This window comes from Delphinus delphis, chromosome 2 (assembly GCF_949987515.2).
Source record: "Delphinus delphis chromosome 2, mDelDel1.2, whole genome shotgun sequence".
Lineage (NCBI taxonomy): Eukaryota > Metazoa > Chordata > Mammalia > Artiodactyla > Delphinidae > Delphinus > Delphinus delphis.
In genome coordinates, this window is record NC_082684.1 from 40,935,265 (window position 1) to 40,962,482 (window position 27,218).

Here is a 27,218-nt window from a genome sequence, read left to right on the forward strand (position 1 = left end):
TCCAAGCCCATTTTCTTTCCTCTACATCATACTGCCTCTTAGTTCAAAAGCACTGGTAATTGCTTAATGGATAGTGTTTTCTTTTGAATTATTTAAAGATGTGTTCATACTTCCTACATTTGCAAGTTTAAAATAAATCATGAAGGGAACACTCCTGCACTGCTGGTGGGAATGTGAATTGGTACAGCCACTATGGAGAACAGTATGGAGGTTCCTTAAAAAACTACAAATAGAACTACCATATGACCCAGCAATCCCACTACTGGGCATATACCCTGAGAAATCCATAATTCAAAAAGAGTCAGGTACCAAAATGTTCATTGCAGCTCTATTTACAATAGCCCGGAGATGGAAACAACCTAAGTGCCCATCATCGGATGAATGGATAAAGAAGATGTGGCACATATATACAATGGAATATTACTCAGCCATAAAAAGAAACGAAATTGAGCTATTTGTAATGAGGTGGACAGACCTAGAGTCTGTCATACAGAGTGAAGTAAGTCAGAAAGAGAAAGACAAATACCGTATGCTAACACATATATATGGAATTTAAGAAAAAAAATGTCATGAAGAACCTAGGGGTAAGACAGGAATAAAGACACAGACCTACTGGAGAACGGACTTGAGGATATGGGGAGGGGGAAGGGTGAGCTGTGACAAAGAGAGAGAGAGGCATGGACATATATACACTACCGAACTACCAAACGTAAGGTAGATAGCTAGTGGGAAGCAGCCGCATAGCACAGGGATATCAGCTCAGTGCTGACCACCTGGAGGGGTGGGATAGGGAGGGTGGGAGGGAGGGAGACACAAGAGGGAAGACATATGGGAACATATGTATATGTATAACTGATTCACTTTGTTATAAAGCAGAAACTAACACACCATTGTAAAGGAATTATACCCCAATAAAGATGTTAAATAAATAAATAAATAAATAAATCATGAATATTTCCTATTATTAAGGTACCCACATACCCACAATCATACAATACAAAGTTAAAATATACAACTTCTGCCCTCAAGATGTTTATAATCTAAGAGTTAGCACACATATGACAAAGTAGGCAATTTTAAACCTCAAAAATAATAGCCAAGTAGTAGAAACATGGGTAGCGTGAGTACCTTATAATAACAAAATAATTCTAATTGCTTCTTCCCATCCCTTGTATCATCACTATCATTCATTTCACTTATATAAGGATATGTGTGTGAAGTATACATATATACATACACATAAGCAAACACAGTCAAATACAGTGTCACTATTATTTTAAACTGTTATCTGTTAGATCAATTAACAAGAAAAATAAAAGTTTTTATTTTATCTTCATTCATTTCTTCTCCAATGCTTTTCCTTAGATATCTGAGTTTCTGACCTGTATCATTTTCTTTGTCTCTAAAGCACTTCTTTTAACATTTCTTGCAAAAATGGTCTCCTGGCAAAAAATGCCCTCAGTTTTTGTCTGATAATTTTTATTTCTCCTTTACTTTTAAAGGATAATTTTGCACAGTACATTATTCTAGGTTGGTGGCTTTTTTCTCTCAACACCTTAAATAGTTCACTCCGCTCTCTTCTTGCTTGCATGGTTTCTAGGGAGAAGCCAGATAATAATTCTTATCTTTACTCCTCTATAAGTGAGGGATTTTTCCCCCTCTGGCTTCTTCAGGATTTTTTTATCTTCGATTTTCTGTTATTTGAAAATAATATGCCTAGGTATAAGAATCTTTTTGGCATTTATCCTACTTGGTGTTCTCTGAACTCCCTGGACCTTTGGTTTGATGTCTGATGTTGATTTTGGGAAATTCACAGTCATTACTGTTTCAAATACTTCTTCTGTTCCTTTCTTTCTTCTCTGGTATTGCCATTATGCTTACGTTACACCTTTTGTAGTCACCCCACAGTCCTTGGATATTCTGTTCTTCTGTTCTGGTTTTTTTTTTTTGGTTTTTTTTGGTTTTTTTTTTTTGCGGTACGTGGGCCTCTCACTGTTGTGGCCTCTCCCGTTGCAGAGCACAGGCTCCGGACGCACAGGCTCAGTGGCCATGGCTCATGGGCCCAGCCGCTCCGCGGCATGTGGGATTTTCCCGGACCGGGGCACGAACCCGTTTTCCCCTGCATCAGCAGGCGGACTCTCAACCACTGCGCCACCAGGGAAGCCCTGTTCTGTTTTTTTTATTCCGGGCTTTTTCTCTTTGGTTTTCAGTTTCCAAGAATTCTACTGATACATCCTCTTGCTCAAGACTCTTTCCTCATACATGTCCAATCTACTAATAAGGCCATCAAAAGCACTCTTCAATTCTGTTACAGTGTTTTTTTTCTCTAGCATTTCTTTTTGGTTCTTTCTTGGAACTTCCATCTCTCTACTTACATCGTCCATCTGTTCTTGCATGTGGTCTACTTTATCTATTAGCACTCTTAGCATATTAATCACAGTTGTTTTAAATTCCAAGTATGATAATTCCAACACCCCTGCCATATCTAATCCTGATTCTCATGCTTGCTCTGTCTCTTTCAATTGTGTTTTCTGCCTTTTAGTATATCTTATAATTTTTTTTTTGACAGCCAGGCATGATACACTTTTTAAAATGACCTTCTATAAACAGGTCTTTAGTAATATGGTGGTAAGGTGCGGGGGTGGGGGGGGGGGGATGGCTGAACAATGTATAGTCTTACGATAAGATCTCAGTCTTTTAGAAAGCCTGTGCTTCTGGACTGTGAACTTCACACACACACTTCTCAATCCATCTCCCTCCCCTCAGGTGGAACAGGATGGCTAGAGTGAGCTGAAGTTGTGTATTTCCCTTCACCCACATCAGTTAGCCTCTGATAAAACTCCAGCAGGTTAGGCTCTGGTGAAATAGTTTATCCTAAGGGCAAGCCTTGTTAGGAGGAACAGAATGCTCTGGCATATTTCAAAGTCATTCCTTTTCCCCCTCCTCTATCAAAAGCATGAGGGGATTTTTCTGATATTTACTGAGAGAATCTGGTAGAGACACAACAGGTAAGACTCACAAAAATGTGGGGCCTCTGATGACCGGTTTCCCCTGGAGTTTTTAACTCTCAGAGTTGCCCACACTGAACCTCCAGCAATTTGTCAACCAATTCAGGTTTCCCTACACCAGCACTGGCTTCCAACAAGGTTGCTGCTCTAGTGAACTGTGATTCACTGTAGTCTCTGCTGGTCTCTCCAATTTTAAGGGCAGTGGTTTGCTTTGTGACCTCTCTACTAAAAAAGTCGTTGATTTTTCAGTGTGTTCAGGTTTCTACTTGTTGTTAGGATGGAGTGGCAACTTCCAAGCTTCTTACATGCCATAACCAGAAAGCGGAAGTTTGCATTTTCTTTTAAGAAATGTTTTTCTACACCACAAGCTTAAAAACTTATGTAGAATAATAAAACACATACAAACTCAATATCATATAGAACAAAACTGTGTTACATACTTTGTAAATTATTTATTTATTATTTTTCACTTTCCTCTTACAATGCACATATTTATATTTCTAGACATGTAGCCTAGATCAGACACTGTTCTTAAATATTTGAACCTCCCCGTTTATCTATAAAAATCAATATAAAATTATAAACTATAATCCTTGAAATATATCTTCCAAACAAGTGATTAAAATACAGCTTACCATTTTGATGCCTGTGGAAAATGTCACTGGTTTTGTAGGTTTAGGTTTCTCAAGTTGCATTTCCAGTTGGGTAGATCTATCTTTATGCTGAGCCAAAAGTAGAGCAACGGGGAGATCAGAACTCTCCTGCAAGAAAAGTTAAAATGTGAAAGTTAAAAGTTAAAAATAAAAGCAATGAGTCTTTTATTTTAAATTATGCCTTTCCATAAACATTTGATGTCAACCTAGATATTCACTTTATGGAGAACACTTTACAAAAAACTTTAACAATCCATAATAAGAAAAGGCTGCTTTAGACTCATAAATCAAAATAACCTACAAAAAAGGATTTTTATAAAATCCACATTAAAGACAATATAATAGGGTCTTATTTCATCTAGCAAAACCAACCATATTTATTAAAATAAAAAAATTAGAAGCTAATCACAAAAATAGTACAAAGTACTATAACTTAGATCAGATGTTTATCTAAGTACTATAACTTAGATCAGATGTTTATCTAAGACACATTTCTTTTTTACCAGTGAATTCAGACCAGTCTGAAATTGTTTCCCATTAGATTTCACCTGAGGCCGTTTGGAAATGATCCTTGCTCTGTTTTGCACAATGGAATGATTGTTAAGTACAATCAAAAGACATTTATCAATATTTTCTCCTTTATTGACTTATTTTTATAAATAATTTATCTTTATAAATTTTTTAATTAACAAAATAACAGTAAACACTTTTAATATCTTATATTGATACTAAATCAGGGCCACTATTTACACAAATCTGTACACACACATATTAATAACACAAATTACTAACTCTTATATGTAGACTGTCATTTATTCTGTTTAACATGAAGTCTTCTCACATGTTTAAAGTGATGCAGAGCTAAGATCTAAACTAAATGTATCCAGACATTTTCCTTTCTGAGCTGTCAGTTAAATAAGAACACAGGAACACATGCAAAAGGAAATCAGGAAGGAAGGAGATCATATACAAACATATGCAAAGACACATACTACTTTCTATATCTGTAAACCAAAATGAAGGTACAAACACATTTCAGTCTCCTATACCAAGGTGACCTACGAAAACAGTCTTCAAATGGCCCACAGAGTTTTAAAATAGTAACTACCCAGAATTTAATCCTGAAAAAACTATATTGTTACACATTTCATAGTATAAAAGTAAAGACATAGCAGAATCTAATTTTCTTTCCAAAACCAACAACTTAATATTTTGGGGCACAAATATGGCTAATTAATATATTTAAAGGACTTGTTTAAAAGTTATAGTACAGAAGAAATTCAAGTAACAAGCCATTTATTTCCATAGCATCATCCTAGAATAAATCTGTATCTCAAAACTTTGTAACAGAAGCGCTATGCAAGAGCAAATGTTACAAAGATTAAAACTTTTAAAAGTAAATGGAAAAACACGAATTTTATTTATAAAATAGAACTTTATTAAGGATCAAAATTCTTAAGACATGGCTTTAGCAATACTGAAGGAGGATGAATAAAATACACTATGACAACATACTTGACTACCTTTCATATTCTACAACAAAGCGTTAGTAATGCATTAATAATAGTATTTCTGTGAATTCCTGCAGCTATTCCTATTTCCATTAGGAATTTTATAATAAAATGTAAAATTAAAGAATATTTTAAATGGGCGGTGGCCCAAAATATCTTTTAAAATCTCTAACTACCTTTTCATATGTAAAAACTAACAGAAGAAAAATAGATTTCCTTGGCTAAAATGCTAAATCATTGCTTCCTAATTAATACTCTAAGTGAATTCAAATTCCATACCTGGTACTTACCCTAAAAAGTAAAAGTTCTCATGTAAAAGTAAGACAATGTGTGCACTTCAAAAAAGTTGCTAATCAATACTTTGCCTGTTTTAATCCTGGTTTCACCTTCACATAAAAGAACCAGAATATTAAAATGTCTTGATAAAACAGTTGAAATTTAATAAAAATAAACATTCTAGAAAGCTAAAACTAATTTTGATACTAAGGCAATACAATTTACTTTAAATCTGCTGTACTCCACTTTAGCAATCAAAACTTTGGAGACTGAAAATCTTTGTTAATGTTAAACTAGAAGGACTTCCCTGGTGACACAGTGGTTAAGAGTCCGCCTGCCAGTGCAGCGGACGAAGGTACAGGCCCTGGTCTGGGAGGATCCCACATGCCACGGAGCAGCTGGGCCCATGCACCACAACTGCTAAGCCTGTGCTCTGGAGCCCGCCCGATGCAGCTGCTGGGCCCGTGTGCCACAACTACTGAAGTTGTGGTCCGCAGCAAGAGAGGCCACCACAGTGAGAAGCCCGCGCACCACAGCAAGGAGTGGCCCTCGCTCTCTGTAAGTAGAGAGGAAGCCCGCGAACAGCAACAAAGACCCAACGCAGCCAAAAATAAATTAAAAAAAAAAAGTTAAACTAGAAATAAGCAGGAGTTCTAACAACAACAACAAAAAAATCTACAGAGTAAAATAAACTATGGGAAACATACATGCTCTCAGAAACACAAAAAATGCAGATTCAGCCTTTCAAGTTATTTCATTCTTCTTAGCTTTCCATTTTTACCCTGAAAGGTTCCCTAAGCTACATTGATTGCCTGAAGGTACACTGCTTAATATTTAAAGAAATTTTAATTAAGACTACCTGTAATACTCATTAAAAGCTTTATAATGACCATTTTTAAATGATTATTTTAACTGACTTAAAGCAAGCCATCTGGTAAACAATATTCTAATAAAAATCAGCTACTGCTTTTGACAATATTAGCCCTTAACAAAATTTAAGACATAGCTGAAGAGAATTTTCAAACAAGAATATAAAAAGATTTAATAAGCCAGGACCTGTTTAAAAATCTTTTTCCAAACTTTAAAAAAAAAAAAAAACCCTGAATTTACAGTTAGGATTAAATAAATGGACATTTTAGGCAACATTATAGTAAATGCTAAGCCATAAACATTAAGACCATAACATTAAAATCCTGTCACATCATACAGTATAGTGTAATGCCAATGCTTTTATAAAAGGTTAAAAAGTAACTTGTAGCACAAGGACCAGAAACAGCAGAAAAAAATGCTAATAAGTTGTGCTTATACTAGTTGCCTAAATTAGATCCAGAGAATCATTCTAAGATTTAAGCTTCTAGATATATTTATAGATGCCAATTCAATCTTTCTTAATAAAATCTAACACATGAACATACATAGAAAAAAATACAATGTATTCTTTTACTTAATAAGGATTCAGGAGGATAAAAAGAAATTTAATGAATTCTTTCAGTTAGTCAATAAGGATGAAATATATGTTAGCATTTTAACAAAAAAATTTTAATAAATATTAAAAAATTAAAGTAACAATATTTAAATATAAATTTAAATATGAAAATGAGAAATTCAAATTGAATTGGTATTTAAACCAATCTGTTGTAATTAATTGTTCTAATGAATACAGTAAATTGTTAAGGATTATTTAACCACCGTGTTACATGATCTAAACAGTAAAGAAAGTATGCACAGTAATGACTTGCAGGTGAAGAAAACAGGAAGGGGGAGCAGTTCTTAACAAAAGCCAATATTAACTCCAGATTATACACAACGTACAACATTGGCAGTTGCAGCTCAACTGCCAAGAACAGCTCAACGAGGCAGCAAAACTTCATGCTAAAAGACTAAAGACAAAAAGAATATGCAAAAATAATTGCTATGCAAAACCAGCTTATCTCAAAATCAAAACTAAAAACGCTTTATACTAAATGGAACATTTTTAAAAAGTTAAAGTGTATTTTCGTCTTATATCTAAGTTCTGTGTTTGGAATTAACTCAATTAATTGTATAGCGGAAAGCATTACCAAAGAAAACTCTGCATAAAATGATGAGAGAAACAACCTTTCAAAAAAATAATTGTAACATGAATCTTTACTAATTCCTTCTTTAAAGTTTTTAATTTCTCACAAGCTACATGTCTATGAAAAAAATGTAAAACATGACATGCATCATTTCAACTGTTAAAGCCACAACTGCCACTTAATAGTTTCAAAAAAAATTAATGGAAGTTAGGGATTTCCCTGGTGGCACAGGGGATAAGACTCCATGATCCCAATGCAGGGGGCCCAGGTTCAATCCCTGGTCATGGAACTAGATCCCACGTGCATGCCACAACTAAGAGTTCTCATGCCACAACTAAGGAGCCCTGGGGACACAAGTAAGGAGCCCACCTGCCACAACTAAGACCTGATGCAACCAAATATAAAAATAAATAAATATTAAAAAGAAAAATCAATGGAAGTTACTAAGGAAAAAAAACATATTCTATTTTATACACTGCTGTCCTAATTTTTTTTTCCTTTCTTGGCGCAACGGCACACGGTGCAGCCTGCAGTATCTCATTTCCCAACCAGGGACTGAACCCAGGCCATGGCACTGAAAGCGCCAAATCCTAACCACTAGACCACCAGGGAACTCCCTGTCCTCATTTTTAGAACCAAATTTACATTTCATTCATACAAAGTAGATAGGGTTTATGATAAGCATTTTCTGTCTGAGCCTCACTAAGGCCTTTACCCTTACTTTTCCTTTACTTTCTCACCTACTTCTAATTTAAATTATCTTGCTTTCTCTTTTTATTCCTGGTTATATGGCTTAAATGCTTTTAGGGCAAAAGCACAGTAGAAAAATATACACATACACTTTTACCTGATCATAGAATAACAAACAGCATAGCAACTAGTAGACTGAGGAGTTAAGTGTGTTAACACCACATGGAAACTAATTATGGGTCCAGAAAGGGGAAAGGAAGAATGTAAAAAGACTTTACTGGAAAGGACGATTTTCTAATTGTGATTTCATCAATATCACAATGGTTTATAAGCATCAAATAATATTCTCCAATCTATGAAACACTTCATAAACCTTGGTTATAATTACTGCTATTATCTAACAATGTTGTCTACTTAGGGAGCTAATAACTAGAAAACACCAATAACTTGCAAGACATTGCCATTTCTTTCAAATGTATTTTTTTCACGCAAAAATATGAAACATAGTTCTCACAGAGTAACCAGAGTCACTAAAACTTCAGCATGAAGCCAAAACACTTGAAAATGAGCTAGTTATTAGAAAACCAGTATTAATCAGGAGAAAAATGCTCTGAAAACAATATGTTTTTGTCAGTAAGCTCAGAAACACATCAACAACCTACTAATAGTAAACTGGCTTATGTTAGTTATAATATTACTCTCTTACCTGAAAATAAAATGGATATTGACAAACTTTTTTTTTTAAATAAAGGAACAGAAGGTGAATAAACCAGCACAAACTATAGAAATGCTATTTAAATACCATTACCCAGAATAATAAATAGGAAAGATAAACCCTGAAGACAAATGATTTTTTATCACAATTAACATTAATACCTACCAGTTCATCTAAAAAAGCCTGCTTATTCTTCCTTTTTAGAATCTGCTGCAGTTGTTCTTCTTTTTGTATAAATAGTCTTCTTTGTTCATTTTCCTGTCGTTCTACCTCTAAAGCTTCTTCCAATTCCTCCTGTTCCCGAGTCTAAAACAGAAACATTGATATATGGCATGGAATAAATTTAGTAACCAAAATCAACCCTATACCATACTCTTTACCTCCTTTCTTAGAAGCATAAAATGCACTAGTCACTAATTGTTTAATAGTGCAGCAATTCCACTTCAAAAGAACTAGAATTCATTTTATTTCATGTGGACATGTTACTATTAAAGAGAATGACATCTAGCACTAAATGAACACCTAAACAAAGTACACTGAGCCCAGCTGCAGAATTGTAGAAACTGCTTAATAATGTCTTTATTTTAGGAGATTTAACAAGAAAAACACAATAAAACAAAAAACCCAACAACAAATAGATAATCTCCATATAGAACTATTGATTGAAACACTCCATATAAAAGACTGGTTTATTTAATAGAAACAATTTTCAGAATATATAAGATAATGAAAAGTTATCATAGGAGTTAGCTTCTTTTTCCCAAGTTAAAATAAGTCTTTCTGATGCTTGAGTTCCAAATAGCATTCATTTAAGGTAAGTTATGAAAAGCTGAAGTCATTTTCTAACACAAGCATATAAATTTCAAGGGTCCTCTTTGTGGACTGAAAAATTCAAAATCCAGAGCTAATATGTAGAGAGAATGAACTACAGGCCTACTCATTTCCCTTTTATGAAGTTCCTCAGAAATATTAAATACTTCCAGGTTCTGAAATTTATTCCAACTCTAACTTGTACTTAAAAGCAATATTATACCTAGCCTCTGCTCTTTAAGTCTTCTGAATGAGAAATATAGTAAAATCTGAATGGCTTTAGTTTAAATCCTTGACTGTTGCTATTGAAAATGTAATACCTTTTTTTTTTTCTAATTCAACAAGACATTGAGAATTTATGGCACCTCAAGACAAATACAGAATAGAGGGAGAGAGTATAATACATTTGGGGATCACTAACATAATATATGAATTAACAGAGACCTCAGAGAAAAGTACATTTTTATGTAAAATAATAATTAAAACACTCTATTAGATTTTTTTCACTTCACAAATTAAACTCCCCAAAGAAACAAGATTCCCAATTAAAAAGTGTTTCACTTATAATTCAAACTCAGTATATGCAAAATTAAGTTTAGCATTTGGTTTCCCAAAGCTGATCACCCTCCTGTATTCCTGATTTCTGCTAAGCGCACACCTACATCTCAGGCAACTCAAGTTGAAACCTCAAAGTCATCTCTGTTTACCCCCTCTCCCACAACCCCATTCCTCTTAAATTAAATCAGTTGCTAAGTCCTATTAGCATCTCTCCCTGTAATTTTACAAACCTCTATTACTGAGGTTACTATTCTAACTCAGGCACCCAGTGGAGAAGAGAATTCAAACTTGATTTAAAAGGATTACTAGGAATAAATGTAAAAAGTTAGGGGGTGAGATATGAGGGCTAGAAAAGTGAATTACTGGACTATAGGTCCATAAGCAGAAAAGGATGAGTCTCATGATAAAACAGTGACATATAAGTAATAAGTACGACAAGTGACACAGAGGTATACACAGAGTACAGCTGGGACAGAATTGATAGAGTGGTAAATTCTCCTTGCAATGATGGAGGACAGGTAGAGTTAGAAAAGATTTCGTATACAGTGTTATGGGTTGAATGTGTGCCCCCAATATATATATTGAAGTTTTAACCCCTGGTACCCATAAATGTGACCTTATTTGGAAATAGGGTCTTTGCAGATGTAATCAAGTTAAGATAGGTCATACTGGAAATTTTGCCACAGACACATGGGGAGAAGGCCATGTGAAGACAGAGGCAGAAATCAGAGTGGTGCCAAAGGTACTAGAAAAGGCAAAGAAAGATGCTTCCGTAGAGCTTTCAGAGAGACCATGACCCTGATGACACCTTGATTTCAGACTTCTAGCCTACAGAAGCCTGTTCTTGAAGAGAACAAATTCCTGTTGTTATAAATCACCCAGTTTTGGTAATTTGTTTTAACAGTCCTAGGTAACTAATATATGGAGGTTGAGCAGACTTCAAACGGTAGGTATTTACCCCCACTGGAGAGTGGAAGAGCCATTTAGGCAGAGAAAACAAAGGTGCAAAGACATGAATAAAGCTGGAATGCTTGGTATGGCCAAGTCATGAAGTATGGGAGTTGGGGAAAGCTCTAGATAAAGCTGGAGAGGCAAGCAGACGGCAGATCATGGAAAGTCGACCATACCATACTAAGGGATGCATTTATGCCATACTAAGGCAACTGGGAAGACATTAGAGTTTGGAAAGAGGACTAGAAGCAGTGAAGAATACATATCAATGGGGTTCAAGACTGAAGACAGGAAGACTAGCTAGAAGAATATTTCAATAACTCAAGTAAGAAATAATGAGGACCCTAAGTAAGGTAACAATAATATAATTAGAGGAGGAACCAGGTTTGAAAGGTCATAAGGAAAGACTATCAACAATATATGAAGACTGACCAGATATGGCTAGAACACTTAGATAAAGAATGTAATAGGAGAAATAGGTGGGAGAGTGAAGATTAAAAAGTTCGATTATGGGGGCTTCCCTGGTGGCGCAGTGATTGAGAGTCCGCCTGCTGATGCAGGGGACACGGGGTCGTGCCCCGGTCCGGGAAGATCCCACATGCTGCGGAGCAGCTGGGCCTGTGAGCCATGGCCGCTGAGCCTGCGTGTCTGGAGCCTATGCTCCGCAAAGGGAGAGCCACAACAGTGAGAGGCCTGCGTACCGCAAAAAAAAAAAAAAAAAAAAGGAAAAGAAAAAAAATATGTTCAATTATGATGAACGTAGATGCAAAATCCTCAACAAAATATTAGCAAACCAAATTCAACAATACATTAAAAGGATTATATAACATAATCATGTGGAATTTATCCCAGGAGTGCAAGGATGGTTAAACATCCACAAATCATCAATGTGATACACCACATTTACAAATTGAAAAATAAAAAGCATATGGTCATCTCAATAGATGCAAAAAGGTCTTCTGATAAAATTCAACATCGATTTATGATAAAAACTCTAAACAAGTGAGCACAGAGAACATAATTCAACATAATGAAGGCCAAATATGACAAGCCCACGACTAATATCATACTCAACAGTGAAAAGCTGAAAGCATTTCCTCTGAGATCAGGAACAAGACAAGGATGCCCACTCTTGCCACTTTTATTTATAACATAGTACCACAAGTCCTAGCCACAGCAATCAGACAAAAAAAGAAATAAAAGGAATTCAGATTGGAAAGGAAGAAGAAAAACTGTCACTGTTTACGGATGGCATGATACTGTATATAGAAAATCCTAAAGATGCCAACAAAATACCTATTAGAACTCATCAATGAATTCAGTAAACTTGCAGGATACAAAATTAGTATATAGAAATCTGTTGCATTTCTATACACTAACAACAAACTATCAGAAAGATAAATTAATCTCATTTACATCTGTATCAAAACAAATAAAATACCTAGGAATTCATCTAACTAAGGAGGTAAAAGACCTGTACAGAGAACACTATAATACACTGACAAAAGAAACTGAAGACAAGACAAACAAATGGAAAGATATACTGTGCTCATGGCTTGGAAGAATTAATATTGTTAAAATGGCCATACTACCCCAAGGCAATCTACAGATTCAATGCAATCCCTATCAAAATACCAATGGCATTTTTCACAGAACTAGAACAAATAATTCTTTTTGTGTATGGCAACACAAAAGACCCCAAGTAGCCAAAACAATCATGAGAAAGAAGAACAAAGCTGGAGGTATCACACTCCCTGATTTCAAACTATAATACCAAGCCACAATCTTCAAAAAAATATGGTACTGGTACAAAAACAGAGATCAATGGAACAGAATAGAGAGCCCAGAAATAAACCCACACTTATATGGGAAATTAATCTATGACAAAGGAGGCAAGAATATATAATGAGGAATGGTTTTGCAAAAACTGGACAGCTACATGCAAAAGAATTAAACTGGACTACTTTCTCATACCATATACAAAAATAAACTCCAAAGGGACTGAAGACTTAAATGTAAGTCCTGACACCATAAAACTCTTAGAAGAAAACACTGGTAGTATGGTCTTTAACGTCAGTCTTAGCAAACTATAAATCTGATAAGGGGTTAATATCCAAAATATACAAAGAATTCATAGAGCTCAACATCAAAAAACAAACAACCTGGGACTTCCCCAGTGGTGCAGTGGTTAAGAATCCGCCTGCCAGTGCAGGGGACACAAGTTCAATCCCTGGTCCAGGAAGATCCCACATGCCACAGAGCAACTAAGCCCGTACGCCATAACTACTGAGCTGTGCTCTAGAGCCTGCGAGCGACCACTACTGAGCCCACGTGCTGCAACTACTGAAGCCCACGTGCCTAGATCCTGTGCTCCGCAACAAGAGAAGCCACTGCTATGAGAAGCTCGCGCACCGTTATGAAGTAGCCCCCCCTCGCCGCAACTAGAGAAAGTCCGCGCAGCAACAAAGACACAATGCAGCCCAAGAAAACAATAATAAATAAATAATCTTTTAAAAACAAACAATCTGATTAAAAAATGGGCAAAGAACCTGAATAGACTTTTTTCCAGAGAAGACATACAGATGGCCAAAAGGCACAGGAAAAGATGCTCAACATCACTAATCATCAGGGAAATGCAAATCAAAACCACAATGAGATATCACCTCACACCTGTCAGAATGGCTACAATCAAAAAGAAAACAAATAACAAATGCTGTCAAGGATGTGGAGAAAAGGGGACCCTAGCGCACTCTTGGTGGGAATGTAAATTGGTGCAGACACTATGGAAAACAATAAGCTTCCTCAAAAAATTAGAAACAGAACTACCATACAATCCAGCAAATCTGGGTACTTATCCAAAGAAAATAAAAACACTAATTTGAAAAGATATATGCATCCCAATGTTCATTTATGCATTATTTACAATAGCCAAGATAATGGAAGATAATGGAAGCCAAGATAATGGAAGCACCTTAAGTACCCATCAATAATAGAAGCATGGATAAAAAAAGATGTGAGATATAGATAGATATAGATATAGATATATATACATATATACAATCAAATATTACTCAGCCATAAAAAAAGAATGAAATCTTGCCATTTGGATTAACCTAGATGGTATTATGCTAAGTTAAATAAGTCAGACAGAGAAAGACAAATACTGTATGATTTCACTTACTTTGGAATCTAAAAAACAAAACCAGTGAACAAAAACAGCAAAACAGAGTCACAGATACAGAGAACAAACAGGTGGTTGCCAGAGGGGAGGGGGGATGAGGAATGAGAGAAATAGGTGAGGAAGATCAAGAGGTACAAAATTCCAGTTACAAAATAAATAAGTCACAGGTATGAAATACACAGTGTGGGAGAATACAGTCAACAGGAATGCAGTATCTTTGTATCATGATGGTAACCATACAATCAAAATGGTAACTTGACTTATCATGGTGACCATTTTGAAATGTATAGAAATATCGAATCACTATGTTGTGCACCAGGAACTAAAACAATGTTGTAGGTCAATTATACTACAAAAACGAACGAACAAATCACTGAAAAAGAGATCAGATTTGTGATTACCAGAAGCAGGGGCTAGGCGGAGGAGGAATTGGATAAAGGTAGTCAAAAGGTACCAACTTCCAGTTATAAGATTAGCTAGGGATGCAATGTACAACATGATAAATATAATAGACACTGCTGCATATATGAAAGTTCTTATGAGAGTAAATCCTAAGAGTTCTCACCATAAGGAAAAGATTTTTTTCTTTTATTTTGTATCTATATGATGATGGATGTTTACTAAACTTATTGTGATAATTATTTCCTGAGATATATAAGTCAAATCATTATGCTGTATACCTTAAACTTACATAGTGTCATATGTCAATTATGTACAGCTCAATAAAACTGGAAGGAAAAGAAAATTCAGTTCTGGAATGCTGAATCACAAATGCCTTTAATGCATCCAGAAAAAATGTCGATTAACCAATTACAGATATATGGACGTATCACATAGAATTCTTGGAGCTCAGGAGGAAAACAACGGGCTGCAGAAACACTTGAGAGTAATCAGTGTAAAGGATTAACTCTTAAAGAGAAGCACCGAGAGGAATCCAAGTGTTTAAGAAACAGAAAGGAAAGAGAAGCCTCTTAGAAGGATGAAAGAGGAAGGTGAGAGCAGCAGGATGAAGAGAATGGAGTGGCCCCACAGAATCAAGGAAGAGTTTCACCATCAAGGGAGAAGCCTGCATCAAATACTGCCCTGCCTACAGACCAAATGACATTCAGACCAACAAAGAGTCTATTGGCTTTGTCAATGAGAAACTGGTAGCCTCAATTTTCTCACTGTATTTAAGTATTTTGAAAATAGAAAGCCTCAATAAATATTGGTTGGCTAGCTAGCTGATTGCATAACTGGGAAAATAGCTGTCATTAAAAATCAAACATTGGGGGCACAAAGAAGGTATTGGACTGGGAGAAGGGAAGCAGGCTGAAAGACTAGAAGGTCTCTGTTTTCTCCCCATTAATGGCACCACCTTACCCAATCAACCTTTACCTCCCACTTCTAATCCATCATTAGGACTTGCTATTTCAAACTCAAAACATTTCTCGAATTCATCCCTACCTCTCCATTCCTTGTTTAAGTCACCTCTGAACTCGCCTACAAGACTGCAATAACCTCCCATTGGCCTCCTAAACTCCAGGTTTGATCCTCTCAAATTCAACCTCCACAAAAGCAATAAATCTATTCTAATAAGGACAATACTTTATTATCACTTTGCTTAATACCGTTCAATGACAATCATTAACAGCTAGGTTTCTATAACATTACTCTAAGGAATCCTGGGAATTCCCTAATAAGATGTCTAAGGTACACTACAGAAGAGACTGAGCAGATGGGAATTCAAGCCTATTCGTCCTCCCGCTGTTGATTCAACAAACGTATTCAGAGTAAGGTTTCATTTGAAGAAAAGGTTCACCTGCTAAAACATACAAACAACTGGTCAATATAAGCCCAAATTACTTTTCACAATACATAAGGCCTTATGTTACCTAGGCTCTTTCTACTTCAGTTTCAACTCTCTATTGAACTTGGCAATATAGAACTACTTACAATTCTCAGCGCTCTCTGTGATTATCCATGCCGTCTTGCCTTTGCTCATGATTTCTTTCTGCCTGGAATGTCTTTGTGCAGCTTCCCAACCCACCCCTTTCCCGTCTTCTACAACTTGGTAACTTCTACTTGTTCTTCAAAGCTCCATTCAGGCATTATCTCACGTGGAATGCCTTTCCCAATCTTCCTAGAACAGATTAGGTATCCCTCTTCTGTATTCCCGTAATAGCAAGCACACAGAACTCTCCATGTGCCTAAGTCATTGTACTGAAATTACCTGGTCCCTACAGAACCAGGGTTCTTATTCATCTTTGTATACTATGTGTTTAGCAGACGTTCAACAAATGCTTATTGAACTAAAGTTTTTTTTGCTAAATTGATAGACATTCTATGCAGCAATATCTGCTGCTCATGAGAATCCAGAAAACGGAAGATAAAAATTAAGCTAATCTTCACTAAAAGTCTATTTCAAGATTAGTTCACCTTTATTCAGTTTCTCCATGTTCACAATTGATGCTAGGTGCCAGCTCCATGAGACAAATAAGATCTCGTTAGCAGACAACTCAGTAATAGTTTCTCTATGTCAGAAATGGGTCATTTCATTGTGCCTAATCATGCAAGAGATTGCTTTTTTTTTCCTTTTTGACACAATTCTGATAGTTTGGGAACAGTAAGACTTCAACTTTCACAAAGACATTAAAGGCAAGTTGCTACCTCAGGTTTGCAAAAAGACATCAGTCATATAGTCCACACTCCTTGGGCCACTTGAGAACTGTCTCTACCCAATGATACCATAGTTACTGATGTTATGTAATTATGTTATGTTAATTTGCACCATCTTAAAAAATGGTCCTATGTCTGTATTTATGCCAAAAACAAATAGTGATAGTAAGTATCACTAATAGATAAAATGCTCAGCACAGAATGACCAATTAATAAATGATAATGAATTACTGACCAAAATCCTTTGTTATAAGATCCAGGTGCTAAACGTTAATATGAAGAATAAATGCAGTCACTGTAACATGCATTACATAAAATACAAGTTGATCCTTGTACAACACAGGGGGTTAGGGGCACTGACCCTTTGCACAATTGAAAATCTGTGTATAATTTATAGTCTGCCCTCCTTATCAGTGGTTCCCTCTGTATCTGCAGTTCTGCATCCAAGGATTCAACCAACTTCTCATCGTGTGGTACTGTAGCATTTACTATTGAAAATAATCCAGGTGTTAAGCAGACCCGCGCAGTTCAAACTTGTGTTGTTCAAGGGTCAACTGTATTCAATAACCTATCATTATAAAGTTTTCAGATAATTAGAAATTCCTACTTTAAAATAATATAACCAGTCTAAAATTAGATTATTCTTTCAACACTCAATATTATTTGCTACTTTAAAACGATAAATGAAAACAGCACTCACTTGAAAAGAACCTCATTAATTTAAACAGACCTAATGCAACAAGTTACCTGGGCATACCTATTTTGCATGTATCTTCTGATGTACCCAGAGAAGGCTACTGGGCAAAGAGAGTAATTTTTATGGCACACTGATGCTTTCAGAAATGAGACACCTTTCTAAGGAAGCCAGGCTGGATATGAATGGAATAGAACGTCAATTCCTTGAGAGTTTTATTGCAGGAAAGAAGTGCCTAAATGAAACACTTAAAGACTATAAAAAGGAAGTCCTTCTAAGTACAAGACGAAAATACAAGCTATGTAATCCAAATATATCTATATCATTTTTACCAATGATTACAAATTCCTGATACAGTACCTCAAAAACAATTACCTCTGCTTTCCCCCAAAACTAGAAAGCCAAGTTGTACTGAAGAAATGATAGCTAAATTGTGTAAGTTAATTAAATCTTTGCATGTCTATAATTATTTTTCCTTTATAGGATATATTTTAACAATGCCATCAAAACTGTCTTTGCTATAGTAATGTGTGCTTCGTACCTATATGCCTATATACATAGATTAGTATTTCTGGCATTAATTTCAGCTAAAGTCTTTGTAAATATAACTAGTTTTAGAGAACGATAGCTTTTTTTTTTTTTTTTTTTTTTTTAAATATTTATTTATTTATTTATTTAATTTATTTGGTTGAGCCAGGTCTTAGTTGCAGCTCCAGGGCTCCTTAAGTTATGGCTCCAGGGCTCCTTAGTTATGGCATGGAAACTCTTAGTTGTGGCATGCATGTGGGATTTAGTTCCGTGACCAGGGATGGAACCTGGGCCCCCTGCTTTGGGAGCGCAGTTTTATCCACTGCGCCACCAGGGAAATCCCGAGAACGATAGCTTTTTAAAGGATCATGTGGAAGCATTCATCTCTAATACAAAAGAAGAAGAAAATACTTAGCAACCAACCAGCTTTAACTTATTTTTCTGAATGACATCTTTGTTTTCCTTTTGGTATATCTCCATTTTCTTTTTGGTGTTGTCCAAATCCACATTGTTGGTCAAGTTGAAAACTGCATCAGAAAAGAAACACTGACATGAAATACAGTTTTAACATAAATCTTGAGAAGATAATAAAAACCAAATATTCATCACAGTGATTTCTTAATTCATCAGGTTGACAGTCTTTATAGCTTAAGAAACTAGCTCTAGTTCAGCAACTATGTTTTCTGAACCAAATATAAGGAGAGACTGTCAGACTATCACACAGACTATCTAAAGATCTGAATCACCTCAAAAAACCTAAGATACGTGCTTGCCATAATCACACTGGATTTGATTTTTATAGTGCCCATTTTAACTGTAAAAGTATAAAAAAGATTGCTTAAGTTTTTAAATAAAAAGAGTTAAGTCTGGGACCTACTATACTGGTCAGAATCAATACTGAAAAGAATCTATGTGCCAGAAACAGAAAAATTATCCAAAGGAATAAAAAAATATTATCAAACTAGAACAGGTTTTATTCTGATCCTCAACATGGCTAGACACAAGCTTGAATCATTTACCATATAGTCTAGTTCTGGGAAACTATGAAATACATGAGTCAAAAATTAACAAGGAAGGTAAAGGAAAATCTGGCACCAAAACTTAAGACTGAAATAATTTAGTAAGAGAAGCCACTGAGATATGTTCAGATAGGTGATAAACTTTCAGTGACTTAGAACGATCTTTTTATAATTCCAACTCAAAATAATTTTAATTATAAATGCCTTACTCCCTTCTAAGTTTACATATGTAAATAAAAAGGTTATTATAATACTCTGAACCAAAAAAACTATTTTAGTATATATAAATTCATATTTTGAAGTACTGCCCCACTGCCCTACCCCTTTCAGTGTTTGTATCAGCCCGTCTAAAGAAGGATCATCATCGTAGTCTCTCCTGTTCCATAATTCAATCCAGACTTCCCTTGGATTCCTCATAATGTTTGTGCATCCATTATTAGCCCTTCTATCCCTTCTCCAATTACTTACCACTGCTTCCTCCAGCTTGACCTATAAACAGGTTTGATCTACCCTAAATAACTCTGCTTTACTCCATGTTTCTACAGATTCCTTCCCCATCTCACTCCTTCATTTAACTAATAACCATCTCAAATAGTTCCTAGATTTTTGCATTAGGTCTGTAAGAGCTGAAAAGTAATATTGGAAGCCCAACAGAGGGTTATCTGTTTTGTTGAGTAAGGCCATTAAACATACTCAAAAGACCAATCTGATACATAATTTAATTTTTATCTCTTCAAAGGACCAACTTATTTCAGAACATCAATTTATCATAATCATTGTTGAAAATCCAGGCTTATTTAAGTACGTAGAAAAAAAAGCAGCAATTCTCAATTCTATTACATGCAATTTTAAAACTCTGGGAGAAGTGAGAGAAAATGAGAAACAACAGCCCTCTAGCTATTGCTCCAGCTTTTTTATCACAAAGTAGAAAAGAAAATAATAATGGTGGTAAACCAGGGAATCTGTCTAGGATGCAACATAGGGCATTCCCTATAAATCACACTTTGGCCCCAACACAAAATAGTCAGAGAAAGAAGTTCCAAACTAGCAACAGCCCTCAGAAAGACAACTGTGATCCACTCTGATTCCACTGTCCTTGCCAACCACTCACAATTTACTCCTTGCATTTAACAGCCATCCACTGAGCCACCAAATCCAAAAATCTTTCACAACCTCTACCACCCTCAACATCTATGCCCACTTAACAATTTTGATTACTTTTTTTTCCTCAGCACGTCCTTCCCGTGACTAATTTGTTAATATTTTCTCCTGATCTCCTTCCTACTACTACAACTACCCATTCTTGTTTCCATCTCTGCCTCATCTTGCTCTCTAGGTACACTGCATGATTCTGACTTTTGCCCTCTTTCCTCCCTCTATGTTCCTTGGGTAATCTCATAACTTGCCACAGTTTCAAGCAAAGAAATGCCAGGAAAAGCTGATATCATCTCAAAGTACAATTTAGAAAACCCAGCACATAAACATGTCCAAATTTACTCCTCCTTGTAAATTCTTTACCTGTTAATATTATGACTATCATGCTAAGACACCAGGATTTAACATCTCATTCATGTGACCCACTGTCCTTTGCACTCCATAAGCACCAGCTGCAAAATACTACAGATTCTACCACCAAAATCTCTTTAAAACTGTCCTTATTTTCAATGTACCTGCCAGTACTCCAAGCCAGGATCTTACCTCTCCCTGGATAATTTAATCTCTGACTTAACTTCCTGTCTCCAGAATCTTTGCATCTTTCCCTATTCCCTAACCCCATCCATAGTATACAATGCTGCCAGACTAATATTTCTGAAGCACACCTCAAATCACCTTCCACCTCTACCATCCTATAGTCCTCTCTCATCCCGTCTGCCTTCCCCCATTTACTAGGAAAAAACAAAATCAAACACTTTTAGAATCCAGAGCCCTTCCTAATTTGGCTATAACTACTTTTATCTCCCCTCAATAAAGACCTATCTTGAAACTAGACAGGTGTGCATTTCCCAAATGTTCCCCACATTTCCTGGTCCAGTTCCTTTGATCATACCATTGCCCAGAATGCCTGATCCCCCTTTCTTATTTTTGAAAATATACCCAATCTTCAAATGTCTACCCAAATACTATCTTTTCCATGAAGTTCTCCCCGGTTCCCCTAACTAGAAATAACTTCCTTCTCTTATAAATGTGGAAAATTTATTCACAGCTCATATAAAAATCTCTTTCTACTTTACATGATACGTATACACATACACAGCATTCTTTACTTTGCACTTCATCATATTTTCTATAATCTCTGTATCATCACTTCTCCATTCACAATGCCTTGAAAAAAAATCCAGTCTTAACTCTTACATTACTTTTCCCTCTCTGCTTTGAGAGTTTTGCAGATTCCTCAGAGCCTCTTCAAGAACCAAGGGAAAGATAGATTGAGCAATCCAACCAAAGTAGTTTTCCTTCATTTGTCTGCTTGAGGTGATCTCCTTCTCAAAACTCTGCTTGATGTAAAACAACTATACCCCAATTAAAAAAAAAAAAAAACCTCTATAGCGCGTGTATGTGGGCACGCGCATGTGTATCTATGAAACATCTCAAAGATCTATAAAACACGTATGATAGGCACTACATCTAGCATCTGACCTAATTATATCACTTAATCCTCCTGATAATCTTATGAGATATGTGAGGTACTACTGTCATTTACACTTTACAGGTAAGGTTTAAAGATATTAAATAACTACGTCCAAGGTATAGTAAATGTTAGAACCAGGATTTTAACCTAGGCTGATTCCAAAGCCTGAAATTTTTTTTTAATTTCTATTGGAGTATAGTTGATTCACAGTGTTGTGTTCCAAAGCGTGAACTTTTGTCTACAATGCTAGTTTTATTGCTTCTCTCTATGCCTGAAGACCACTGCTAGCCCAGTTCAGTTATTTCTCTGCATCTGTACAGGCCACACTTTCCTATTTCCATACCTGTGAGCAAACTGCTCCCACAGGGCCCATCTTAGTACCAGCCTCAACCCAGAACAACTGTGAATATCTGTATCTGGCTACGCTTCTATATCCAGCTTAATCAGCAGCTCTTCCTCATAACTCACTTTGCAGGTGCAAATCCTCTCCATCCTCCATCCCTGAATGCTATAACTCACTTTGCAGTTAGAAATCCCCTACATCTCTCCACCCCTGAATGCTCACAACAGATTACGTAATATCATTCTGGTGGTATTTATCCACTTTCTACCCTGTATAATTATTTTCAATGTACCTATCTATTTGACCTAATAGAGTGGTCCTTGAGGGCAGATTCTAGGATTGATTCTGCTTTATCACTCCCAGCATTTAAATAAAAAACTTTCACTATACACCCATTAGAATGGGCAAAAACCAACACATGATGACACCAAATACTGGCAAGGATGTGAGCAACAAGAACTCTCATACACTGCAGTGGGAACGCAAAATGGCCCAGCACTTTGGAAAACAGTCTGACAGTTTCTTACAAAACGAAAGAAATGTATGTCTTATCATACAATCCAGCAACTGCCCTCCTCGGTATTTATCGAAAGGAGTTAAAAACCATGTCCACACAAAAGCCTGCATACGAATGTTTACAGCAGCTTTATTCATAGTTGCCAAAACATGGAAGCAATCAAGACGTCCTTCAGTAGTTTGAAAAGATAAATAAACTATAATATATCCAGACAATGGGATATTATTCAGCACCAAATAATAACAGTAATAATAATAAGCTATAAAACCATGAAAAGACATGGAGGAACCTTAAATGCATATTACTATGAGAAAGAAAACAATTTGATAAGGCTACATACTGTACGATTCCAACTATATGACACTCTGGAAAAGGCAAAAATATGGAGACAGTAAAAAGATCAGTGGTTGCCAGGGATTCGGGGGAAGGAGGGACAAACAGGCAGAACACAGAGGAATTTCTGGGTAGCAAAACTGTTCTGTACAATACTATAATGGTGGATACATGCCATTATACAGTTATCCAAACCCATAAAATGTACAACACCAAGAGTAAACCCTAATGTAAACTATGGACTTAGGAGATAACGATATGTCAATGTAGGTTCATTGACTGTAACAAATTTACCACTCTAGTGGGGTATGTTGATAGTGAGGGAGGTCTGTGCATGTGTGGCACAAGGGGTATACAGGAACTCTCTGTATATTCCCTTTAATTTTGCTGTGAATCTAAAACTGCTCTAAAAAATAAAGTCTATTTAAAAAACAACAGGAACTTCTCATCTGGTAAGAGCTCAAGAAATGCTTGTTGATTACAAAAGGGAAAAAAATAAATAAACCAATGCTGGGAGTGAGGGAATGGACGAAATAGGTAAAGCTGATTAAGAGGTACAAACTGCCTGCTTAAAGTAAGTCATAAGTCATAGGGATGTAATGTACATAGGGAATATAGTCAATAATACTGTAACTACTTTCTATAGTGATGGATGAGAACCGGTCTTATTGCAGTGATCATTTCATAATGCATAAAATTAGCAAATCACTATGTTGTATACCTGAAACTAAGACAATATTGCATGTTAATTATAACTCAATAAGAAACTAAAATAAAAAATAAATCAGGGCTTCCCTAGTGGCGCAGTGGTTGAGAGTCCGTCTGCCGATGCAGGGGACACGGGTTCGTGTCCCGGTCCGGGAAGATCCCACATGCCACGGAGCGGCTGGGCCCGTGAGCCATGGCCGCTGAGCCTGTGCGTCCGGAGCCTGTGCTCCTCAACGGGAGAGGACACAACAGTGAGAGGCCCGCATACCGCGCAAAAAAAAAAAAAGCAAAATTAAATCAATGCTAATATTTATAATTATCTTTATAAATACAGATTTAATTTAAATGAGCTTTATAATTACAGAACTGAATTATACAGAATGGCAAAGTAAGCAGGTGCAAAACTACAGGAAAAAATCTTTGTTTCTTATGGTATGAATCTACTGACAAGTAAAGGTAATCAAGTTGATATCCTATGTTGAACTCTACTAGAATGTTTACAGCAGTTTAAGAAAAAAAATTACAATTTATCAGCAAGCTAGACAATGTACTAATTTAAACTTCCCATTAAATAGAACCTAGAAACAGTAAAGTTAAAATCTAAGTGAAAACTGTTTATAGACAATTTCTTTCTTTTTGCTTATTAAAAAATTTATGATGAATTCTAATGAAACTAAAGTAACTAAGTTGTTTATTTCATTCTTTAATTGAAAAAGCAAAGGTAAAAGCAATATAATAGATACAAATTGTAATCATAATACAAATCTCTTCCTTTAAAAAAAAGAAAAAAAACATAAAAGTGGATTACAATTTTGAAACATTTTCAGAAGAAGCAAGTCTCATTCATGCCACAATGAATTAGGTTGGTATAATAGCCTTGAAGAAAAAGGAACAATTTTCTGTAACAATCATTTGGCCCTTTATCTATCTGGTTACTAGTTTAGCTCAGAGGTTGATCTGCCTTTAGTCAAGTATTAAAAGCCAACAAAAAACCTATTGTATTTTCTGAAAGATTTAATGTTATTTGAGTACAATTTTAAAGTCTTTTTGACATCCAGAATTTATAATTAAAGCCCTTAGGACTTTCTCACCCTTTTAAAATAAGCATACCCTGAACCAAAAGAATGTTTATTATGAAACTAAGGACAAACCTTTGAGATAATCCCTGAGGCCAAAAGGAACAAGAATTTTTATGTTTAGATTGTCATAACCACAGAAAAGAGCCTATTATTAATGCTATAAGAAAGTTCACCTCCATGTGTGCCCCCTCTACTGTAATTTTTATGCCATTATTTGAAATTCTAATACTTTAAAATTTTTATATTCAAAGGATTCATAATGAAATTTATATAACAAAATGACCAATCCCCAATTTATAAATCCTCAAACACTGAGTCCTTAGCCACCCTACCAACTCTATTCCTTTCACTCTAACCATCTTCAGTATCACCATCTTACCTTCCCTCCTTCCTTCCAAACTTCTTTAAGATCCTTCAAAATATAGCTCCAACCTACTTTTTTCTCTCATCTCCCACTATTCTACCAATCTGCATCCCATGTTCTAGACTCAGACTACTAACTATTCTCTGAGACTACTAAGCACTTTCATGGGCTCTGAGAGAGGAAAACCCATGTTCAAAATCTGGCTCCATTATTTACTAGCAATGTGATCTTCAGCACAATACTTAAACTCTCTGTGCCCCCTCTCCATATGCAAAACAGGGATTAAAATGCCTATCTCAAGAGTTGTGAAAATTATACTTTTGATTAACACAGAGATAGCCAATACAGATACCACAAACATCCAACTAATCACCTTTGAAAGCATGAATAAGACACAAAGTACACAGGTACTGAAACAAGATTTTAAAAGGAAGTTTAAAAAAAAAGAAAGTTTTATTTATACCATAACAATCAGAACAATGACACATAACTAAGTGGTGCAGTCACACCCTAACAAAATTTAAGAGGGCTAAAACTGGTCTTACCCTCATTTCCATACTCTCTACCCAACAAAACAATGGAAAATAATGCCAGTTCTCCCACTTTTATTTTCTAGATTAACACCAGCAACTGCTCAAGGTCAGAATACTGCAATTCATCCTTGCCTGCTCTTTCTAACCTCACTTCCTACACGAAATTAGTCACTCGAATATTTTAGTTCTAAAACATCCCTTTTACCTACCTCCCTCAGTTTCTACCTACTCTAAGCACTCATTATTTCTCACCCAAATTGCTGCTACAGCCCCCAAAAAATGGTTTCCCAGCCTCGAGTATCTCCTGTCAATATTCCACATCACTACCACAGTATGTGGCTGGCCATAGAATAAAATCTTACCCTTACAGTCTAGCTTACAAAGCCCTCATTAACCCAGGTCCAATCTGTTTTTCAAACCTCATTGCTAGTCATTCCCCATGTCTACCTACCTATAACAGATTACTTGCTACATTACCCAACATGCTCAACACCTTTATATCTCTGTGACTTTGTCTTTTGCTACAAATGTTCTTCCATCCTCTTTCTACCTGGTAAACCACTATTCATCTTTTAAGATCGAACTCAAATGTGTTCAAACTTTACCTCTATTTCCTAATGCTGAATTAACTGTTTTGCTATCTATATTCCTGAAACACTTTATAAATAAATGCCTACACTGCTTTCACATTAAATTATAATTACATAATTATCTCCCCCTTTAGAGTATGAACTTACTGAACACAAAGATCATATATCCTCAGCAAGTAAATAGTTCACATAGAACAATTACTATTTGCTGAATTGAGCTAAAGTTCAGAAAATAAACTATAAGTCCATGAAGCGAGGTCCCAAACTTCATCAATATTTTCAAATGCAGCAGAACTGCTCTTTGTCCAACATGATCAGGATCAGTAGTTGATTACTTAGAAAAGTCTGTTAAAGAAGGGAAACATACATACACTCTTCTTAAACACTTTATTTTAACTTAAAGCATATGCAGTAAGTGTATAGTCATTCTCTAATGTAATAACACACAGTCAAGATACAGTTTTTAATGGGAATTGTGCTTCCTTCTTGTATAAACCATACCTGTCATTTATACTGCTCAGTTTCCATCTTTTTAAAATGGATCAAGGACCTGAGAACTAGAATCCTTCTAGAGGTTTATAATTTTTCCCAATCTTATAAACTACTTAATTAAATTAATTACAATAACAAGTACAACTGACATAAGAAGGTTTGGTTACCAGTACAACCAACTCGATATATAACTGAACTGGTGAGAGAAGTACAGAGGTATAGAAATCTTCTAATGGACAAGATTCATCATGCATTCATTATGCTTCGATCATCAGTCAGTACATGTTACAGAAGGACTGGGAAATATCAGTTACTCCAATG

The 27,218-nt window shown here is 35.7% G+C and overlaps 1 protein-coding gene across 6 annotated transcripts in view; it reads right to left on the reverse strand.

Moving 5' to 3' along the window:
• MNAT1 (MNAT1 component of CDK activating kinase) overlaps positions 1-27,218 on the reverse strand; it is a 215,818-nt gene that overhangs the window by 138,361 nt on the left and 50,239 nt on the right. For all 6 annotated transcript variants that reach the window (XR_009518332.1, XM_060004451.1, XM_060004447.1 and 3 more), the window contains exons 4-6: positions 18,714-18,817; positions 9,076-9,216; positions 3,644-3,769 (exon numbers count right to left, since the gene is read on the reverse strand). Coding sequence is in view for 5 of the 6 variants with exons in the window: in XM_060004451.1 (XP_059860434.1) it covers positions 3,644-3,769; positions 9,076-9,216; positions 18,714-18,817 (371 nt within the window). In the remaining variant the exon portion in view is untranslated. The remainder of the gene's footprint in view (positions 1-3,643; positions 3,770-9,075; positions 9,217-18,713; positions 18,818-27,218) is intronic.